The 20,810-nt window shown below is 48.6% G+C and overlaps 4 protein-coding genes and 2 non-coding genes across 7 annotated transcripts; 1 reads left to right on the top strand and 5 right to left on the bottom strand.

The window, feature by feature from the left end:
• The first annotated feature begins 571 nt into the window (after window positions 1-571).
• Window positions 572-3,125, top strand: SOX15 (SRY-box transcription factor 15). The gene is made up of 3 exons (XM_020966485.2): window positions 572-946; window positions 1,150-1,668; window positions 2,741-3,125. Exons 2-3 carry the CDS (start codon window positions 1,163-1,165, stop codon window positions 2,883-2,885), a joined length of 651 nt encoding a protein of 216 aa, XP_020822144.1. The 5' UTR covers window positions 572-946; window positions 1,150-1,162; the 3' UTR covers window positions 2,886-3,125.
• Window positions 3,126-3,663: 538 nt separating this feature from the next.
• MPDU1 (mannose-P-dolichol utilization defect 1) lies at window positions 3,664-9,088 on the bottom strand. The gene is made up of 7 exons (XM_020966484.2): window positions 8,818-9,088; window positions 5,837-5,902; window positions 5,534-5,666; window positions 4,934-5,019; window positions 4,633-4,751; window positions 4,341-4,451; window positions 3,664-4,098 (listed from the first exon to the last, which is right to left on the bottom strand). Exons 1-7 carry the CDS (start codon window positions 8,918-8,920, stop codon window positions 3,970-3,972), a joined length of 747 nt encoding a protein of 248 aa, XP_020822143.1. The 5' UTR covers window positions 8,921-9,088; the 3' UTR covers window positions 3,664-3,969.
• A 1,626-nt stretch (window positions 9,089-10,714) lies between these two features.
• Window positions 10,715-13,087, bottom strand: CD68 (CD68 molecule). Of its 2 annotated transcripts, none has more exons than XM_020966522.2 (6): window positions 12,956-13,087; window positions 12,412-12,836; window positions 12,149-12,268; window positions 11,975-12,047; window positions 11,694-11,864; window positions 10,715-11,162 (listed from the first exon to the last, which is right to left on the bottom strand). In XM_020966522.2, the coding sequence occupies exons 1-6, from the start codon at window positions 12,978-12,980 to the stop codon at window positions 11,029-11,031; spliced, it is 948 nt and encodes a 315-aa protein (XP_020822181.1). In that variant the 5' UTR covers window positions 12,981-13,087; the 3' UTR covers window positions 10,715-11,028. The 2 variants fall into 2 exon arrangements, with proteins under 2 accessions (XP_020822181.1, XP_020822180.1); XM_020966521.2 differs by having other exon boundaries at window positions 12,932-13,086.
• A 569-nt stretch (window positions 13,088-13,656) lies between these two features.
• Window positions 13,657-20,218, bottom strand: EIF4A1 (eukaryotic translation initiation factor 4A1). Its single transcript, XM_020966520.2, has 11 exons — window positions 20,145-20,218; window positions 18,590-18,638; window positions 18,062-18,194; window positions 17,735-17,874; window positions 16,914-17,082; window positions 16,497-16,606; window positions 15,821-15,964; window positions 15,586-15,723; window positions 14,910-14,999; window positions 14,529-14,608; window positions 13,657-14,362 (listed from the first exon to the last, which is right to left on the bottom strand). Exons 1-11 carry the CDS (start codon window positions 20,165-20,167, stop codon window positions 14,218-14,220), a joined length of 1,221 nt encoding a protein of 406 aa, XP_020822179.1. The 5' UTR covers window positions 20,168-20,218; the 3' UTR covers window positions 13,657-14,217.
• LOC144458141 (small nucleolar RNA SNORD10) lies at window positions 16,714-16,850 on the bottom strand. Its single transcript, XR_013487692.1, has one exon. It is a non-coding gene; the product is annotated as a small nucleolar RNA SNORD10 (small nucleolar RNA).
• On the bottom strand, window positions 17,283-17,421 carry LOC144458115 (small nucleolar RNA SNORA48). Its single transcript, XR_013487667.1, has one exon. It is a non-coding gene; the product is annotated as a small nucleolar RNA SNORA48 (small nucleolar RNA).
• Window positions 20,219-20,810: the final 592 nt, after the last annotated feature.

Raw genomic sequence — 20,810 nt, 5'->3', positions numbered from 1 at the left:
CCTAGGGCCAGGGCTGGGCCATGAGAAGATGGGGCACCTGATCATATTTTCTCTCTGGAACCCTCAACTCCCTCCAACCCCCCCCCAATCTTTACCAACAATGGCTCTGCTGCTTGCTTGGCCAACCTTCCTCTCCCCAGCTCCCCTGAGGACAGAAATGGCTCCTGTAGGGTTAGGATAATTCTCAGCACCAGAGAATGTCAGAGTCACACAGCCTGAACACCTGCTGGGGTGACTCTGGAAGAGAATTTACCTTAAACTTACATTCTCCAAATCTTCCCCAGAGACAGTCTTGCTCGGAGAACCCATCTGAAAGGGGCCAAGAGAGGGAGAAAGCTGTTTTACCCCTTTCTTGGATTTACTCTCATTTCTGCCCTTAAGGGAGTTCTAGACCTAAAATTATTTAAGGGAGGGGAATAAATTCCAGGGGGCGCTGGGAGGCGAGTCTCCTGGAATGGGCCTGGGGTTTGGGAGTGGAGAAAAAAGTGGGGGCCGGGAAAACAGTACACCTGAGTGCGTTGGGGGGCGGGGGAAAGGGAGATGGAGGAGGCCCTTGAGGAGGGCGGGGTCACTTTAAAAGCCTTTCCCGGGTCTGGCCGGCCTACTACTGCTGCCGCCACACTCCCCCAACCCCCCCCCACGTGCCCCCGAGGGTGATTGGAGTAAGGTATCCTCGGAAACACGCAGAAACCCAGAGCAGTACTGACTCCAGGAAGCCAGTCGCTCCAGGACCTGAGAAGCGTATCTTCATACCTTTTGAAAGTACTTCTTGGAAGATTGGGAGGGGTGGAGACCCTGGATTGGGGAAGATCCCGAAGGAAAGCTGTGGAGGGAGAACCCAGCTACCTGCTGCTGGTGCTAAGCACTGGCCGCCTGGCTTTGCGATATTTTAGATTGCTGAGTGGCCATACACCACCATATTAAGGAAAACGGATTTGGGAACAAGGTAGCACCGATTCTTATTCTACTTTAGTGTGGGGAGGGGTGTGTGAGTGGGTTACCTCTGTGAAGACGGAAGGATTCTGAAGGAACCTTCCATTGAGGGATACCAGATTTGGGATAACCTGACGTTTCAAGACACCGGATCAGACAGGGAGCCCGATAACCACTTTCCTGAGCCTCTTCCCTATCTCCCCTCTCCTCTCCCAGGCTAATCATCTCCATGGCGCTGCCCCGGGCTCCTCCACTTCAGGCTTGGGCCTTGACATTCCCTGCTCCCACCGCTTTCGCATCTTCCACTTCCCGTCCCTTGGACTCCGAGAGTCCAGGGATTCCCGGGGAGATTCCCACGAAGGTGAAGCGGCCCATGAATGCATTCATGGTGTGGAGCTCGGGCCAGCGTCGCCAGATGGCGCAGCTTCACCCCAAGATGCACAACTCAGAAATCTCCAAGCGCTTGGGCGCGCAGTGGAAATCGCTGGGGGAGGCTGAGAAGCGACCCTTCGTAGAAGAGGCGAAGCGGCTCCGGGCGCGGCACCTGCGCGACTATCCCGACTACAAGTACCAGCCGCGTCGCAAGGCCAAGAACACCGACCTGGGCCACGAAGGTCTGGAGCTGGCCAAGGCAAGCAACGGCAGCAGCAACCACGGCGCCGAGCCAGTATGGGGGACGGGGGGATTTGGCTACCAGCCCCACTACTCATCTTCCTATCTGGCCGAAGACTGCGGGTGAGTGATGGCCCCGGGTGGGAGTAGAGGAAGAGGAAGGACATAGGACTTCCTATCCCCGGGCAACCGCCGTCTATACTCTCCTAAAGGACCACAGCATGGGAGTGGGTTGAAACAGGGAGGGTGGGGGGAACAATTGAGCGCACCCTCTTAAGGTGCAAGTTTGGGCCGTAGAAATATGGAGCAGTAGGACATCCAGAACATCCAGGAAACAGGTCCAGGCTATATTCACATTACCTTGGGCTCCCTGGCTAATGACGAAATCTGTGGCTGCCCTAGAACCTGGGATGGGAGTGGAGTAGGGGGGTAGACTTTTCAGCTGCTAAACCCTAGTCTAGATGGGAGAGGAACGGGGTGAGAGAATTCGAGGCCTTCATGAATATGAGAGCGCGGAGACAGCACTTCCAATGGGAAGGCTTCTCCCCAAATTCAAAATTAAATCCAGCTTGATCAGCCACCTCTGCCTCTCTGCCAACTGACATTGTAATATCCGAAGTAACAACTCTGGGTAGTTGTGAGGCATAGACTTTTGCCCCTACCTGCTACCTCTTCCTGGGTTACCTCCAGAACGAGGCGAGGAAATAGAAACTTCTCTCCGCACTGCCTTCACACCCCACCCTCCTCAGAGTCCTGTCCTTTAGCTGACCCAAGTCCCTCTCCCATCCCCTAGGGCAGGGAGATTGCAAACCTCTCTTGTTGTTCTCCCTGGAAAAGAAAAACAGCTGGGGAGCATATGTGCCAAATGATGCCAACATGCCACTAAAAGACCAAACGGTAGCATCTAAGCCACCAGAGGTCCCTGTTCCATTGATATACCACGCAGGGTCTGGACATCTGTGCTACTCACAGGCCAAGCCAGAAACAAGCTGCTGTTCCTCCTCCTGCCTGCCCAGAACAGGTCTAACTCGAAAGCAGGGGAATGTGACTCAGGAAATCTACCCAACACACCCTCTCCTGGGGAGGGAACAACCGAGGACAAACTCTGGGTCTGAGAGGAATACCAAAGAAGAGGGATGGCATGGGGGCCAGGTCCTGGGTTCTTCTCACACTTCCCCTTTTCTTTCTTCCACAGAGCTCATCACTGGAAGCCGGAAGCCCTTTCCTTTTGTTCCCTTCCTCTTGGAGCTCCACTCCAAGGGGAGCTCTTGAATCCCTACAACCCTTATTCCCCTGGCCCCACCTCCTACAATCCTGCTCTCCTGGGTCCCACCCCCTGATCCACCTCTAATACCCTAGGGTCCAGGGGCCATGAAGGGAATACACAGATGCTTCTCTCATCCTTCACTCAGACCCCCTGCCTTAACAGCAGTGTCCCCAGCCACAAATATACCACCTTCAGGTGACTGGACACCTGAATTATGAGGGACCCGATTAAGGGAGAATGCTGGATTATTTTTGTATTGAAGATACAAATTTTTATATATCGTAGGTTTTGTAAGATTAAACTCAGACTTTGAGTTCTGGTCCCACTTTTTGATTCCCTCCACAGCTTCACCAATCCAGGGGATCATCAGCCGGGCCCAGGTCTGTTTTTCCACCTAGGACTTGCCCAGTTGGGGATGGAGGACTGTGCTGACAGTTACCCTGAACCACTCCCCATCAGCCCTGGAGTCCTATATGGATGGGGAAGGCCCTAAGGGTCAAAGGTTCAGAACAGGGGATCACCCCTGGAAAAGACAGTTTTAGCTTAGGTTCTGGTTGGCTGTCTCTCTCCACATCTTTGGTCATTGCCTATATTAGTCTGCAGGTACCACCTCCCTTCATCTCCTGGGCCTATACCCCTCTGAGTACCCTAATGAGGGAGGGTATTTGAAGGGGACCAGGCAAGAGGAGATATCTTCTAGGACTGAGAGGTAAGAAGCATATCTAAGAATCAAAAGGAAAAAAGGAACAAAGTTCCCTCTGTGCTCTGCCAAGAAACCAGCGATCCTATCCTGGTGATGAATGTATGTAGGTACAAAGCTAGTTAATTAGCCACAGCTGACATCCTCATGGTCCAAAGCCACCATTAATGTCTTCATTTGTTACCTTCCTCCCAATCCCCTGGTCACAATCCCTCCCTTCTCTTGGAAGCTCCCCAACACACTAGAGAACAAGCCATGGGGGAGTGAGGGGAGCACAGGGAAGTTGGGGGAAGGGGGCAACTAAAGGAGTAGGGGGAGCACAGCTCCAAAAAAAGGATTTCAATTTTGGGGGTAGGTAGAACCCAGGTCAAGAAGACCAAAGGAAAAGGAATGAAGACCAAACTGGGGCCTTTGAGATACTGTTCTGGCTGGGAAAAGGGGAGCAGCATCAAAGACACTACTGATGTTTCTTTTCCAATTTGTGAGGAATCCTGACATTCCAGTAATAGAGGAGCTGGAAGGCAATGAGACCATTGCAGATGGAGGAGACGATAAAAGTCACTGCCATGAGGGGGTCACCTGTTTCCTGAGGATAGAATAGAAACAAAAAATATCAGAGTTGGAGGGTGAGCAGCTAGTCCAACACATTCATTTCACCTATAGGGAAATGGAGGCCAGGGAGATTTAAGGCACAGGTAGTAAGTTTTAGAGCAGTGGAATCTCAGTCCCTATTCTGAAGACCTAATTAATCTCATTTTCAAGAGTAAGTTGACATTTAATCAGTAGGGCCTCTAAGGAGGTGGGGCTGTTCTCTGAGAGGACTCTCACCTGGATGGAGGTGAAGATTCGGGCAAGGGAGCCAGCAAAGAGTAAGAAAACAGTGACTGCTGACAGATGCCCTGTGTGACCGTTTCTGTAGTTGGTGATCACCTGAAGTAACTAGGGAAAATCAAAAGACCTCATCCATTGCTCATCCATTTCCTGCCCCTTCCCCATCATCTGGTGTGTTCTTTACCCCCCCATCCACCCATTGCCCAACTTCTTTTTTCCATCTCCCATCTTCCCCCAGCTCATATTTTGTTTGTCCCTCTCCATCCCCACCCCCCACACCCACACTCACCCTCCCCATGATCACAGCAGGCATGTTGGTGGCCTGAAGCAGGGTGACCACAGTCTTGGGCATCAGGGGTGAGAGCAATACCAGCAGGATCAGGACATAGATGCCTAGTAAGGCCACACCTGGAGTGGTGTCAGGGAATGATCAACTATCTTCCAACTTGCCTACTTCCCCTGCTTTCTTCCCACAGAAAGTCTTAACTCTTCTATTACAGTGCCCCAAAGGTCCTCCATGCCCCACCCATGGAGGATTGTAGGGAACCCAGCCCAGAGCCTCCCCTACCTCTCCCTGGGGGTGGGGGTACCTCTCATGGTATGTCCTCTGTAGTGTAGGATCAGGAAGCAGATGGTAATGGTCTGTAGCATTAAGAACAAGGCCTCACCCCAAGAGCTGAAGGGGAGCCAAGACATGGGTCAGAGCTGGACCAATCCTCCTCTACTGCCCCATGGTCTTCCTGAGGTCTACAACTCCCAAGGGTTATCCTCTATCACAGCAAGTGCCTAACACTATTATCTAATCATCTATCTATTTATCTATCTGTGAGAAACTGGGAGCCAGAAACTCAAGGCTATCCTTCCCACTGATTCCTGTTTTAACTTCCACCAGTTCCCAGAGCTTTGAATACACAACACTCATGAACTGTTTTTGTTTGTTTATTTATTTAGGTGAGGTAATCTGGGTTAAGGGACTTGCCCAGGGTCACATAGCTAGTGTCAAGTGTCTGAGGCTGGATTTGAACTCAGGTCCTCCTGACTGGAGGGCTGGTAGACTACCCAATGCATCATCCAACTGCCCCTGTTTATTAGGTTTTTAAGGCAAGGGATGGGTAGAGAGCAGTCCAATTCCTCACACTCCTAGAGAAGTAGTTATCTCACTCCCAAAGCCACCTGGGCCCCTCGGTTACCTGAATGGGAAGCTGTTTGCCACACTGTAGATGATGGTCCCAGTCAAGGCCACCAGTTCTAGAAGAAACGCCTGGAGGCTCAGGCCTTCTGCACTCTTCACCCCCAGAATTTTAAACACTTGAGGTAGTTTCACTGTGAGGGGGCAAGCAGATAACAAAAAAAGCCGTATCTCCTGTGAATACAGACCCCACTCCCTTCCTAGCTACGTTTGCTTTTTGAGGAAAAGGGGGGTCAAGTTCAATTGGAGCCCTTACCCCTGAGGTGACCAAAGGGGACACCTCTAATTCCCACTGGACACTCACCCAGCAATGATCCAGCAACAATGCCAAGCCCCAGGCCTTTGCTAATTAGTATCTTGAGGCACCGAACTGGTAGGGGGTGAGAGGAAGCAAAGAGAGTTAAGATATTAGGAAAGATAAAGTCAAGGTTGAATTATAAGGCCAAGCCTCCTGTCCTACAGCCCCCTCTGAAGGCAGAGGGCTGTGCCTGCCTTCCAATGCCAAGAAAGGATGGCATTAAAGCATAGGGACAGCCAAGATTGTAGAGTGTCCCCATACCCTTTCTACTTTTAGGCCCAGCCTTGGGCACACTACCTTTTTCTACTGCTTTTCCTTGAGAACCATCTGGGAAGATAGTCTCATAGACTCTGAGGTCTTAGGGACATCTGAAGGGGAAAAAATGACACCCTACTGTCCCTGCCCTGTTTTCTTACCCTGGCTAATGTCCTAGGTCTCCCTTCACAACACTGTCAAAACTTGGGGAAAACTTCAGGATTTGAAGTTAAAAGACCTGGATCTTCTAATTGTTACCTCTGTGACCTTGGACAAATAAGTTGTTTATCTGAGTCTGTTTCTTCATCTGTTAAATGAGGGGATCAGACTAGAAGATCTCGAAAATTCTTCAGAGCTCTAAATCTTATGTCACTCCTCTCTGGTTCAGGTTTCTCACTTCTATGATGAGGATAATACTTGTACAACCCAACTCACTTCAGGGATGCTTTGAGGAAAGTACTTTGAAAACCTCAAAACCCAGTGTGGTCCACTATTATCCTAATGCACCTCCCCAGAAACCTTCAATGATGCTCCCCTTCCCAATAAGTCATTCAAAGCTCATCTCTACTGCTGACCAACAGAAATGCTGTTACCTTTGGGCAAATCTCAATGCTGACTTTTCCCCACCACTAAGCTCTTCTTTTCACTATTACCCCTCACTTAGAACACCCTCCCCAACCCCCACCTATTCTTCCAGGCCCGAGCTGTCCCAGACCACTCTAGCTCAAAGTGATCTTATTCTTTGTTCCATCTCGATTCTCCTCCTGCCTGTATGAGTGTTCCTTCTCAGATGACTTGGATGGCTTGTCATCTATACTGAATCCCCTACTAGTAGAAATAACCTAAAGGCCAGCTAAAACCAGTTCAAATTCTTAGCACTTGTCTCCTGGACTACTACAAGAGTTTTCTAATTGGTCCCTCTCCCTTGAGTTTCTTCTCTTCCAAATTCATCCTCTACATAGCTACCAAAGCAATTTCTGACCACATCACTTCCCTCCTCAATAAACTCAAATGACTCCCAATTACCTCTAGGATCAAACAGAAATTTCTCTGTTTGGCATTTAACCTTTCCAGCTTGATTTTGCATAACTCCTCTTCAGACATTCAGTGGCCCAGCCAAACCAGGCTTCTTACTGTTTCTCTTAAGGAACTGATATCTCTGGCCTCAGTGCCTTTATACAGACTGTTTATTGACTGCTCTTCCTCCTCACCAGTGTCTTGGAATCCCAACCTTCCTTCAAAACTCAGATCAAGCGCTACCTTCTTCATAAGCCTTTTCTAATCTCTCAATTAAATTAAATTAAATTACATATATATATATTCTCATATATGCACACACTGTCTTACCCAGTAAGATCTTTGAGGGCAGGGACTGTTTCATTTTTACTGGCCATGATCACTTGGGCCTGCTCATGTTTTGCATATATTGAAGAGCAGCAGAATACAGTGGAAAGAGTGCTGGCTTGAGTCAGAGAACTTAGGTTCAAATCCCAACTCTTAATACTTTTTAGCTCGGTTAAATCTCTTGACGTCCTCCACATATTCTTATAGCCTCTTAAGTCCACTCCAGTTTCAGATCTATGATCCCACTATAACTTCTTGGGGAGTCCATTTTTCATTTATAAAAAAAAGAGGGTTAGGCTAACTGACCTGTAAGATTCCTTCCAGTTCTAAATGATCCTAATATAGTTTCACACATACTGTGAATTCCCCGAGATCTCCTTAGTTACCCCGGGTGTGGCACACTGCATTGCACACACCAGCCACTCAGTAAAGGTTATATATAGTATGGTGGAAATACCCTGTGCCAGAGACCTGAATTCTAGCAGCACTGCTGTTACTAATTCACCCTTTACTCAGTTTGCTTTGGTTTCTCCTGGGAAGCAGTACTAATACCATCTACGTCACCTGTTGAGCAAATAGATTTGGAGTCCGAGGACTCCAAAGAAGTCCGATACTTTACAACTTATGTGATCCTTGCCCTCTATTAGCTCATTTCCTTACCTATAAAATAGGTGAGGAGGGTAGCTTATCTCCCAGATTTAAGTTCTTTTAAACGGAGTTACTTTATAAATATGTAACAACAGTGTAGAAGGCGGCCTGCTTTAATGTCAGAGCTCTGGACTTGGGAGTCAGGAAGACTTAGGTTCAAATTCCACCTTGGACATAAAATGTGTGTGCACACACACACTCTCAACTCCCTCTTTCTCTCTCTCTCTCTCATGGAGACCTAGGGTCAAATCTTAACTCGTTCTATGTGGCTTTGGGCCACACTAGACCTCGAGAACCTTACTGCCTTCATCGATTAAATGGAAACAATCCAACCTGCACCAATAACAACACTTCTCTGCTATATGTGGAAAACAAATAAACTAATGGATGGGAGGCATGCTAAAATATCAGCTACCGTCATTATTATGGCCCTTCGTTGTGCAGACTGAACCTTAGCACTTCCGGTATCAACTCACTAACCCAGAAACTTTAATTAAAAGGTAGCAGTAGCTCTTACTGGAGACCTCATTAGTCACGCCACCCCACCCGACGGTCCTTAGAAAAGGAAGCCGGCTTCCTTTCCCACGTGGGGTTGCAGGCACTTCCGCCCTACCTATATGGCCGCCTTTAGTTACTACCGCCCGAAAGGTCACGGCAGTGGCTGCCATGATCTCGTGGTTTGACACCCCCATCCCAGGCCAGTCCCAGATCCCCACGTCCGGTACAGGAGAGGGGCTCACCATCGAGCAAATCCAAGTCAATAAAAAGCCGATCGTAGCATTTCTCGGGCAGAAGAAAAAGCACCAGAAGCCGCTTTAAAGGCCCTTCCGCCTCCTCCGCCATCTTACAAACCGATCTCTTCCGCCTGCCTGTGCCTTCCCTCCCCTGCCTGGCCTGCCATCAAGTTTCGCAGGCAGGCGCATGCGCATTTCCACACTTCCGACTACTTTGCTCTTGCCCTCTCTCGCTCGTGCGTACGCTGGCGTTCTTCTGACCCCCGGAAGTGTTTGCCTTCAAGGCTCAAAGCGCTCTTACAGCGTTTTTGTTGCTCTTCGCCTGACGAGGTGTGTTTCGGTGGAGGGGCGGGGCGGGGCGGGGCGGGGCTGCGGTGGACGGAACGATCTACGCATGTGCCGTTGTCGCTGTATTTGAGGATCTATTTTCGTGAATAAGCTGGGTCTCATCACCAGGGCCCCCTGGCGCCATTTTGTCGAATCCTTTGCAATTTGCGTCTCTTTGTCTTGTTAGAGGCCGAGAGGGAGAAGCCCAAATAGTCTACCACTTTTGTTAAACCAGAGCCTGGGGCGGGGGTGGGGGGGTGGGTGGGCTAGAGACCAGAATCACCCCGCCCCGTCCCCCCCCAACGAGGTGGCTCTGGTGTGGCAGGCTTTGCATTTCTCCCTCCTGTAGTTTTCCCAGAGTCCAGGCACTAGCCCCGCCCACACGATGTAGTGGAGAGAGAAGTTTGTAATGGAATTAGACCTAAGGATCCAAGATGGCTGCCAGCAAGTGGCTTGCCAATGACTTCATCCATTAATTCGATGAGCATTTAGGAAGCCACTTCTCTAAGCTCTGGGGTCATAACGACAAAAAGAATTGTTGGGGTGGGGGGTCATGACCATGCCTTGTCAAACTCTCCTCTACTCCCTTCAAAGTTCTTTCTGACACCCCAAGCCCCTATGGTCCAAGGCTCCTTCCTGGGGTTTCTGGGGCAGGGTACTAAGGTAGGGAGTTCGAACAGTTAGTTCCACCTGGGAGAGGCCACCCAAACTGCCAGCATGTGCTGAGCCATCTTGTGGAAGTACAGCTTCTACCTCATGACCCTCTCAGGGTGGGGGGTGGGGGCTGTTACAAATACAAGGTCCTATAGCAGCTCTTTGTGTGTCTTCCATTCGATGGCCTATAAGGTCATCTGTGATGTGTGGGAGGCAGTGGTGGGGTTGCTGGACCTTCCTCGCCTAAGTTACTTTCCTTGCCCTTGTGTATTACCACACACCTTACCACACCTATTTGGGAGTTGTGGGCTCTATCCATGTCCCCAGTTAGGTACCTAATTATTTGTGTTATTAAGAATAAAGCTGATATTTTTTGGTGATCCGGATCTAGAGGCTTCTGGAAATGGGTGCAAGGTATCATCGTGCCACAGATGCTGGGGGAACTTTGGGCCTGGCCTAGCAGGCAGTCCAGACTGGAGGCTTACTGTTCCCAGGGGCCTCTCAAAGTAGGTCAGAGTAGCCACTTCTCCCGTTGCTGATATGGCCATTTGGTAATGGAGCAATGGCAACATCAATATAAGAGATAATACGAGCAATCCTTGATGTAGTGCTGCAGTGGGTGGCCCCTTCTGGTGGCTTCAAGGCCACTGATGGAGCTGATGAAAAGTAGAATACACTGTTACTTGGTCCTTACCCGTAGTCATTACTACCTGCTGAACTCAACATGGCATATTCTAGGACCAAGGTGAGGGATGTACCAAGGGGAAGACTCAGAGGGCCTTCAGCTCCAGCCCCAAAGGAGGAGGGAGGGAAGGTACTGAAGATATGGGGATGTACTGTGTCAGGCATCAAGGAACACACACACACACTCTTCCTACTGCTCAGACTCATTAAAAGTATATCAAAGACAAAGAACCAGACATAAGGCAAAGCAATTGTGATCTTTAATCATTGCAGAAGTGGAGAAGAAGTTAAGGAAAATGCATGTATCTCTATGCTTCTAGGAAGGTACCTCTGCCAAACCCAATAAAGGCTCTCATTGCCCACAATGTCTCTCATTTTGTCTTCTGAAGTCTCCTCCCAACCCCCCCAACTCCTCCTCCCCCCGCCCAAAGGTGGAGGGGAATTGCAGATCTATCCTAGAACTAACAAGGTAGAGAAAATGGAAAAAGAAGAGAGGAGTCACCTTGGGGTGAGATATCCCCGGCATGAAGGAAATGAGGGAATCGGAAGCTTTCAGAGAGGCTGGTAGGCTGGTGGGCGTCTTCTAGAGATGCAGAAGGCACTAAGCACAAGGATGAGTAGAGTGAGGAGGATAAGACCCACCACAAGAGGCACTAGGATGTTGAGTTCAGCAGAACAGGAGAAAGCTAGGAAGAGAAAAGGGAGAGGGAATGTGAACAGTGAAGTACCCCAGGAATAGGCTGTTGGAGGGGGGGGGCGGAGAAAAGTAGCTGATGAAAAGGGTCTTGGAGTTTACTTCCTAAAGTGGGGTAAACCTTCTAGTGCTTCAACTCAGAATGGAGGGGCAGGAAAGGGCATTATTCCTAGGATTTAGAGGTGGAGGGGATCTTAGAGCTCATCTAGTCCAAACACCTCATTTTGCAGATGTGGAAACTGAAGCTCAGAGAGCTCATTACACAACTATTTAGAATTCAAACCTACATCTTCTCTCTTGGGAAGCCTAAATTAGTGTGTTAAGTAGGACCAGAGATGCCTAGACAAGGATGGGACCAGGAAATACATGCTTCCAGTCCAGTGAAGAGGGAGGGCATTTGGGAAAGCGGGAAAGAGGAAGCAGGGAAGGAGTGACTTCCCTGGAAAAGATACTGCCTTACAAGAGGCCATAATGCTTAATTGAATTAAATTGATAAGGTGGCTGGTGGGGCAGGGCATCTTACCTGGGCCGAAGGCTCCAGTCCGGGGTAGCTGAGCTGCTTGTAGCTGCAGAGATAGCAAGTCAAGGTGGACGTCTGGGGAGAGTTCTATACTTCTATTTCTACAACTGAAGCTATGACCCAGTGGTGCTTGGAGATCATGGAGTGATGAATTCTCTGCTGAGAATGTCCACCCTGATTTAAGGAGTATGGAGAGATCAGGAACCTAAGAATCCACTTCTTTTTCCTTCCTCTCCTTCCATTTCCCTTCAGTAAAGTAAAAGTTAGTGTGTGGGAGTACTCACGGGTTGCGGAAGGGAAGGACACATTGAACTCTGTTACCAAGCAGCTCAGGTAGACAGTTTTCTTGACTGAGTCCTGGAAAGGGTGGTGTTAGGATTGATTATAAATAAATCTAAGTATGTAGTGGAGAAAAGATCAGAGAGGAGGGGCTTATCTTTTAACCATTAAAACTGTACCTGCTTGAAACCAAAGATGAGTTTTCCATCAGGAAAAGAGAGAATTAGGCTGGAATGGTTCCCCTCACAGCTGCCCTGAGCAACTGTTCTATTGGGGTTCAGGACAAAAATGCCCCAAAGCTGTAGGAAGAGTGAAACAAAATGGAGTCAATTTACTGCTTTATCTTCCCCTTCTTCCCACTTCCCCCCTGCCCTAGTTTTTGTTCCTCCCACACAGTTCCCACCTCATCAGACTCTTGCTGTCCCCTCCCAGTGGGTCTGACCTTTCCTCCACCGTGGCTCTGGTACAGGACCCTCATCTGGATCTGAGCCCGGAGGCGAACACAGAGCTGGGAACCATTGGCCCCAGTGTAGTCTCCAACAGTCCCACTGGGGCCAGAGGTGGGTTTGGGAGAAGGTGGGACTGGCACAGATTGTGATGGCCTGATGGTTGAGGTGTTTCTGGGGCTTGTGGTAGTTCCATGAGTGATGGCTGTTCCTTCACTCGTGCTTGGATAACTGGTAGCAGTTCTGTTACTGTGGGGGGTAGTGGCAGCTGTGGAGGTCCTGTGGGTTGTGGCTGTCCTCCCATGTCTTGTGGTGGTTTCAGGACGGGTGGTACTCCTCTCTGTGGCTATGGTCGTCACCGTGAATGATGGTACCAGTGTAACAGACTTCTTCTGGGGACACTTATCCCCTGCCCCCTGGTCTTTGAGGGAAAAGAATAAGGGCAGATCAGCCCTGGAAGATAATCAAAGTAAGGACTGCCCTAGCATCCCCAACCCTGCCACCCTTCCCCCATACCTGCCAGCAGCCCAAGCAAGATACCAGAAAGTAGCAGAGAAAGTCTCATGGTAAGACAGGATTGCCAATTAGAATCTTCCTCCGGGGTTCTCTCTTCTCTGCACCCAAAGGGACTGATTCACTTTACTGTCTTGTCTTTTAAGGGAAATACTAAACCTACTTCCTAGTAACTAACCCTCCACCCACATTCTGACTCAAGCACCTCAGGCTCACCAGACTCAGTGTTGAGTCAAGAATTTCTCAATCTTCAGTTTGCCTCAACTAGTGCTGTCATGAGGTTCCTTCTGGGACAAGAGGAAGCTGAAGGGATATATGGGGGTGGCGTTAATGGCTGAAGGAGCAAAGAAATACAGGCCAAGCTTGTAACCGGTGGAGGGTTAGGCTTGGAGGGAAGACCTTAATGGTGAGAACTGAGAAATATGGCATAAAGAAGCAAAGGGGTACCAAAGTGGGAGGATACCCCCCCTTTCTTTTTTTGCTTCATATACTCTCCCACCTTTGTTCCTTCTGGTAATTTAAATACAAAAGCCTTTATCCCCAGATTAATGGCTAAGCATTAGGGTCTTTTGTTTTCTAAAGATGTTAACCTGTATACTAGCACCAACCATGCTAATGGAGACACAACATCTGAACCCCAGGTAATTACCCTGTTCAGGGGACACCAGTGAACACCACCCAGAAACTGGGTTGAGGAAAGGGGTAGATAAAAAAAATAAGCCCAAACAGGCAGTTTCCAAGTAATTTTATTCAGAATTTTGTGGTTTCTTTCCTGAATCAATAAATACTATACAAAACAACGTAAAAATGACTACTTTCTCTCCCCTGCTCCCTTTACCTGGGGGAGAAGCCAACCCAGTGAGTTATTTCAGCCTCATGGTGGGGGTGGACCCCCCAAACTTTGTCCAGGAACAGGGAGGGGGTAGAGTGGCCAGTCATGGCCTCTCAACTATCTTTTGGTGGGGGGTGGGGAAGGTATTTGGCTGCTGGGAATGCAGGACAGACTGGCTTGAAACAGCTAATGGCTGGATTAGTGTTTTGAAGTAAGGGAAGAAAAGTTGGGGGGAGGAAGGTGACGGCGCCAAGGGCATAAACCTGCCCCAAAGAAAAGGGTGTCTAAGGTTCACAGTTCCTTTTGCCTCAAAAATTGACATTTATTCAAAGTCAAAAAAAAAAAAAAAGGAAAAAATGACAAAGGTGTCCATCCCTTGTTCCCCCCCTCCCGTCCAGCTCCCCTTCCCCCCATCCCAGAGAGCAGGGCCCTGGGTTAAATCAGGTGGGGAAGCCCCTCAGATGAGGTCAGCCACATTGAGAGGCATCTCCTCAATGGAGGTGTTATAGAAGGTCTCGATGTCTCGAAGAATCCTCTTGTCTTCCTCTGTCACCATGTTGATGGCCACCCCTTTACGGCCGAAGCGCCCACCACGGCCAATTCTGGGGGGTAGGAAAATATATAATACAAGTTAGGGCAGTCTAAGAAACCTCACAATTGGAAATAAAAAATAAAAAGGAAATGGGGAGATCTAGAAATAGTAACTCGAATTGGTTATATCCCTCAAAGTGTTACAGAGATGATGGGTAGTTTCTCCACACGGCTTACCTATGAATATAATTTTCCCGGTTGGTGGGAAGGTCATAATTAATAACCAAAGACACTTGCTGAACATCAATGCCTCTAGCCTAAAGAAGGAAAAAACACCCAGGTCACAATCATGTTAAAAGTAGTATCACTATCATAATTTTATAGATAAATTTGTCATCAACTATGAGTCAAAGGGTATGACCTCAATGCTCTACTATGACTGTAACTTTGGGGTCAAGGATGTTTTTAATTTATAAAATGAAACTTTTGTGGATAGATTATAGAGAAAACATTCAACACTACCCCCCTTCACCATTAGGAGTTCCATTCCTAGAGTAATGGGCAGAAATACCCTCGGAATTAAGTAAGAACCATGTCAAAATTTTCCTAAATGCTCACCAATAGGTCAGTGGTAATAAGCACCCGACTGGAACCTGAGCGAAACTCCCTCATGATTACATCCCGTTCTTTTTGGTCCATGTCTCCATGCTGTGGGAGAGAACAGAAGGTCAGGGAGGAATAGAGAACCAGGTGACTAGTAAAGTAGATTGGACAGGTACATAGTGGGATCTGATTGTTTCATCTGTGGGGGAGTCTTGGGGGTCCTGAGAGCTGTCACAGGGGTTAATGACCAAGCATGTGCTCAGGACAGGAATGAAGCTGTGGGGAGACAAAGGTGAGATTTTTCAGTGGGCACAAAAGCCAAGTTTGTTTTCTTTAGACTGCTGGTCCACCATTCATTCCACTCCACTCATGCAGCTAGCTACATAAGCAGCAGCTTGCCCCTGAGCTCTTAATCTCTGTTACTGGACAGAATAGAATGGTAGACAGGCAGTTGTCCTTCCTAAGGGACAAGCTGGTGACCAACTGTAAAGGAAGGGAGCAAAATCTCACATACCCCCTCCCTTCTGCATCCCTGGTCAGGTCCTGATTTCAGTGTCTCACTCAGTTTCCCCCTGTGGCAGCCCTCAGACTCCCAGAAATGGAAACAATTGCAGAACCTGCATACATCAAAAAATCAGCTCTCTCAAAGTCCAGTGGAAATGATACTAAAAGGCAACACCTAGAAACTCACCATTGCAGAGACAGTAAAGTCACGGGCATGCATTTTCTCAGTGAGCCAATCCACCTTTCGGCGGGTATTGATGAAGATAACAGCTTGGGTAATAGTCAGCGTTTCATACAGATCACACAAGGTATCTAGCTTCCACTCCTTTGGGGGAAGAAACCAGTCAGGGCCAGTGCTCCAGAATCTTGACAGAATCCATCCCTCCCCTGGCTACACACCACCTTTCTCCACCGGGTCCCACCTCTCGTTCCACATTTATGTAAAACTGACGAATGCCTTCCAACGTCAACTCCTCCTTCTTGACTAGAATCCTGATAGGATCTCTCATAAACTTCTTGGTCACTTCCAGCACATCTGAGGGCATGGTGGCTGACAGGAGTACCACCTTGGGGGGGGAGAAAAATATAATTTAAAAAATTTATCTGAGCTCTTTGTCCTCTCCTTTAAAATCACCAAGATCCTCCCTTACACCCACCCCAAAAATCCTCACTACCCTATCTCACTACGCAACTTGCTGCTATTCTTCTCCCCACCGCATTTATGTCCAAATATAAGCTCCAACAGTAAGCATTACATTGCAAAGTAAGGAAACATCCCCCTTCCTGAAACAGCAGAACTCAAAGCAATTGTGTTTATGTTTGATTCTTAGCTCTGGACAGAAAATGTTGGGCCACAGAGTCAGAAGACCTAGGTGCAATCTTTGAGATCCTAGATAACCAGATTACTTTCCCTCTCTGGGCAGGTTACTTATTTATGAAACGGGAGGAGAGCCCCAAGGGGGATGGCGGTGGGTATTAAATGGCCTAAGGTACCTTGGTTTAAGCCAATAATTCCATGACCTCTGAGTTTTAGGTTATACCTGTGAAAGATCATTTAACTGATTAAAGCATTGAGACACTTGGGCCTGTTCCCCATACCTGAGTATTGCCACTGAGTTTCTGGAATATGTCATAGATCTGGTCCTTAAAACCACGACTCAACATTTCATCTGCTTCATCCAGAACAAACATCTTGATGTATTTAGGAGCTGCAGAGAGATTTAAGATTAAGGAAAAAGAAAAAAAAGGAAAAAGGAAGCTTTAGAAACTATCTTCCTCTTCCATATACCTCTATCTATAAGAACTGATACAGGCTGCTCTCAGGGTTAAAGAAAGATCATGTGCTCAGAGACCTCTGCCAGCCCAGAGACTAGAAGGTAAGACACCCACTTAGACCCGGGAAAACAGCGGAAGCTGGGCTCAGCTGACACGCATGGGGGATCATCACAGAGCAAACAGCAAAGACTCCTTAGACTATGATACTTTCAAGTGGCATAAATGAAAGAGAATACTCACACAAGTATCTCCGGTTAAGCATGTCAAAGACACGGCCTGGGGTGCCAACAATGATGTGGGGAGCTTCCATCTGCAACTTCTGAACCTCAGCCCTAACATTTGTTCCTCCAATGCAGGCATGGCAGGAGGCACCCATATAGTCTCCCAGTGCCATCACTACCTTTTGGATCTGGGTCCAAGAAAAAAAAAATTACAGCCCATGACATCCTTGCATTCTACTCCCCTAAGGAACTGGGTTCAAATACTTTTAGATCTATCACCCCCCCCCAACATAACTTTTGAAGTTCTCTCACTGGTTCTGAATGAAGTTTCTAAGAAAAATAATGAAACAGTAACCAATACTCTTTCCCTCTTAAGACCAATGGATAGTTATGTGCCCAGGGCATGAACCAGCTATGGCCACCAAACAAAGCATCAAGCTGGGATGAACTTGGACTGCTGCTATGCCCCTGACTGATATGAGAAGAACACCACCAAAGAGGTGTCTCTCTACCCAGTGTCAGGGGTGTGATGGGAGAAGCCTATGGCCAGTCATGAAACGGCCATTAAACCTGCCCAGCTAGACTACCATGCTCCACCCAGAATGCTAACTTTCTTCTGAGTCAGGCAATTGGAGGCGTTAGTTGCTGGGTATAAGGCAGGAAAAAGGGGCCTTTAATTATGGGGGACAGTTTGCATTGTGAGGAGGAAGCACACCCGAGGTAACCAGGATACCTAACCACCATCTTTAACTTCTATATCTTTTAACTTTTTTACTTACTTCCATATGTTTCAATTTTTTCCTATGGCAGAATAGAACTAGTCTTAGAGAAAAGTCTTACCTGTTGAGCTAGCTCTCTGGTGGGTGCCAAAACCAAGGCCTGTGTGGCCTTTAAGTCCAGTTCAATCTGTTGCAAAATGGAAATGGCAAAGGTAGCAGTCTTCCCGGTCCCAGACTGGGCTTGAGCAATCACATCATAACCTGGAAGAACAGGATACAGAAATGGATGTAACTGGGGGTTACAACGAAAGGATTAACTCAAGTTCTTGCAAAAATAGTAAAGTTTAAAAACAAGTTGCCTAACTTGTTTTAGGAAAGGAGAATGTAATCAAAGCACTAAATCAGCAACATTTACAACAGATATACTAGGGCATCAAACTATTCTTACCCTTGATACAAGGAAGAATTGCACGTTGCTGAATAGCAGATGGCTTCTCAAAACCGTAGGCATATATACCACGAAGAAGAGATTCTGAGAGGTTCATATCATCAAAGCTATCCACAATCTCATTCCAGTTACTCTGTTGGGGGAAAGCCAGAGCATTAAAAGAGGAAATGTGTACCTCCCCGCAAAAACAAGAAATTTGTCAGTCGATAGTACCATACACTAAGGAAATTACAAGTAGGTGTTAAACTTTCATTGTATAGACCCTTATGTCTCAAATAGTAGATGGTTCCAGTTAAGATAGGCAGTATTCAACCCCTTAAAAATCCAACTGCGGAGGGAAGTGGAGAAGAGCCTTTGGTCAAAAGATGAGTTTTGGGGAATTTCATAAAGGGAAAAAGCAAAAACACCCCTCCCCCAAGTCTGCACTAATCCTTATAGTAAACAAAGTTGTTTATAGATCTGATGATGCCTTAAAGAGTTAAACTACTGACAAAACAACAAACCAAGGTAGGTAAACGATCATATCACCTCGATGACACCATCAGGGTCCATTCCATCAGGGCCATTGTCTCTGGATCTGGAGAAGAAAAAAAAGAATTATACACCACCCTCTAGGAGCCTTCCAGCCCAGCCCCTCCCTCCCAAAGACTCCTAGCCTGCCCCAGGGTGGGCAGGGGCCAGCCAGCCCCTCCCAAGGCAATTCCTCTCCCTATATCCATTCCAACAGCTAATTTTCCCCTATTAAGAATATGGTTCTCAAGATCTTCCCCCAGCAAACCACATCCCTGCTCAATATTCTCAAGTCCTAATAAAATGGTGCCCCACCCACCCCTATCCCATTTTCATTTGGAGAGGAAGTGTTTAAGGATCAGGGGAAGAAGGGCTAGGCAGGGCTGGAGCCCCCTCCGACAGCCCCCAGATCGCCCGGATGTGGCTGGGAAGGGCAGCCTCTGCACACGGCCTAGTCCACGTGCCCGGAGCCTGACTCCCCTCGCAGGAGTACGTGTGGGAAGTCCCGCCCTGTCTTCCCACGTCATGACGCCCACATTCTTCCCTCCTAGTCTCTACCCTCCCCTTCCAACTCGAATTCTCCCAGACCCCTCCTCCCCTCCACCTCGACTTGTGTGCCCGGATGTGGGAGGCCTCGAGCAGCAGCGGCCTCGCGCACAATGAAGCTAAGCTGGGTAAGGGGGAGGGGAGAATTGCACAACCCTAAGAAATGGGAGGGGGAAAGCACAGAATGGATCAAAAATTTAAAAGCAACACATGCGCATCCCTTTATTCCATAAGCAAAGTCCTCGGATCCATACCACCCAGCAGCCACTTCCCCCCGCCCGTAACACTGGGTGGAACGGGCCACATCCCAGGACCCCTTTTCGAAAAATGGTGTCGCCTTGCCCACACCCCAATCTGCTCCCCCGCAGAAAAGTGGAACAGTTCCTATGCAGTTCACCATTACCCTTCTCAAGAGAAGAGAGGGATCCGCCCACCGGCTATTGGACACCAGGCAAACTCTTTCTACAAACCGCCCCTCCCGATTTTTAGTACTGATCCTGGAATTCGGAAAAATGATCGGATCAGAGGTGGAATGTCCTCCAGAGTTTATGTAGCCCAGCAGACCTAACCCCCCCTCCCTACAAACAAAATGGTTTCACCCGAATTCCCCAGAGCCCAGAAATGACCCGCTCGGAATACTCCGCCCAGACTAGCAATCTGAATCGCACCCCACACGGGCTTTATCAGGCCAGCTCCTCCACACAAATTTTTCCTCACTCCTCACCCAGGTTCTACCGCTCCTCTCCCAGACCAGAGTCTACCGCCGCAATTCCCCCTCGCTCCACTCTCCTCCCCCCGGCACTCAGACCGAAGGTTTTGCCTTTCTTTCCCCGGCCCCATGCTGATCCCCCAGTGGTAGGGTCGCACGCTTCTCCCTATCCACAAAATGGTATCGTCTGGCAATCTTTTCCCTCCGCCACCTCAGTGGGCCTGAGATGGTTGACGCCGGCTCCGCCCCCACGAAGTTTTCGAGCAGTGTAGGGTAGGACCATTGAACCCTAAAGCCACCAGACCTCCTTTTACTTACCGGGAATCCTGACTCGCAGACATGATCCTGGGAACTAGGGCGGAGGATCCGCCTCTCGACAACTTATAGAGCCCCCAACCCCGCCCCTGCCATCGAATTGGCTCCGTGGCCCGGACCCCGCCTGCCGCCACCCAGCAACGCGCCGTGACGCCAGACCGCGGACACCCCGCTGTGCAGCTTCCATTGGCCTACTTCTACGTACATCAGACTAGAGACCCGCCCCACACCTTCATTGGCCAGGGATGCCGCTCTTTTCATCCATTCGGAAATGACGTTTAGGACGTGAGCCTCGAGGCCGGGCGGCCATCTTGCCCCCCACGTGTGGCGGCAAGTGTCCCGATCACGTGCCTACGTCCACCATCACGTGAGAGCAGGTTGACTCTTCACTTGTCGAGACTTCCGGCCTTCCGGATAACCACTAAGCCTTGGTAAATCCCATGCTTCACCAAAGTATCAATGTACGGGCCCGAGAACCTGTCGCCCAGCTCATAACTTTTCACCAGTTAGTAACTTCCTTATAACTTGAAAAATTAATTTTTAAATAACTCACACCCATTCCATCCCATCCCTAAACACACTCACACACATCCCATTCACTTTGGAGAAGCTGAAATTATTTGTAACTGATTATGATGGTAAAAAATTAGCAACAGCAGCTGCCAAAGG

The sequence above is a fragment of the Phascolarctos cinereus genome, unplaced genomic scaffold (assembly GCF_003287225.1).
Source record: "Phascolarctos cinereus isolate Bilbo 61053 unplaced genomic scaffold, phaCin_HiC Scaffold_5;HRSCAF=322, whole genome shotgun sequence".
NCBI lineage: Eukaryota > Metazoa > Chordata > Mammalia > Diprotodontia > Phascolarctidae > Phascolarctos > Phascolarctos cinereus.
This window is presented reverse-complemented; position numbering and strand designations above follow the sequence as displayed.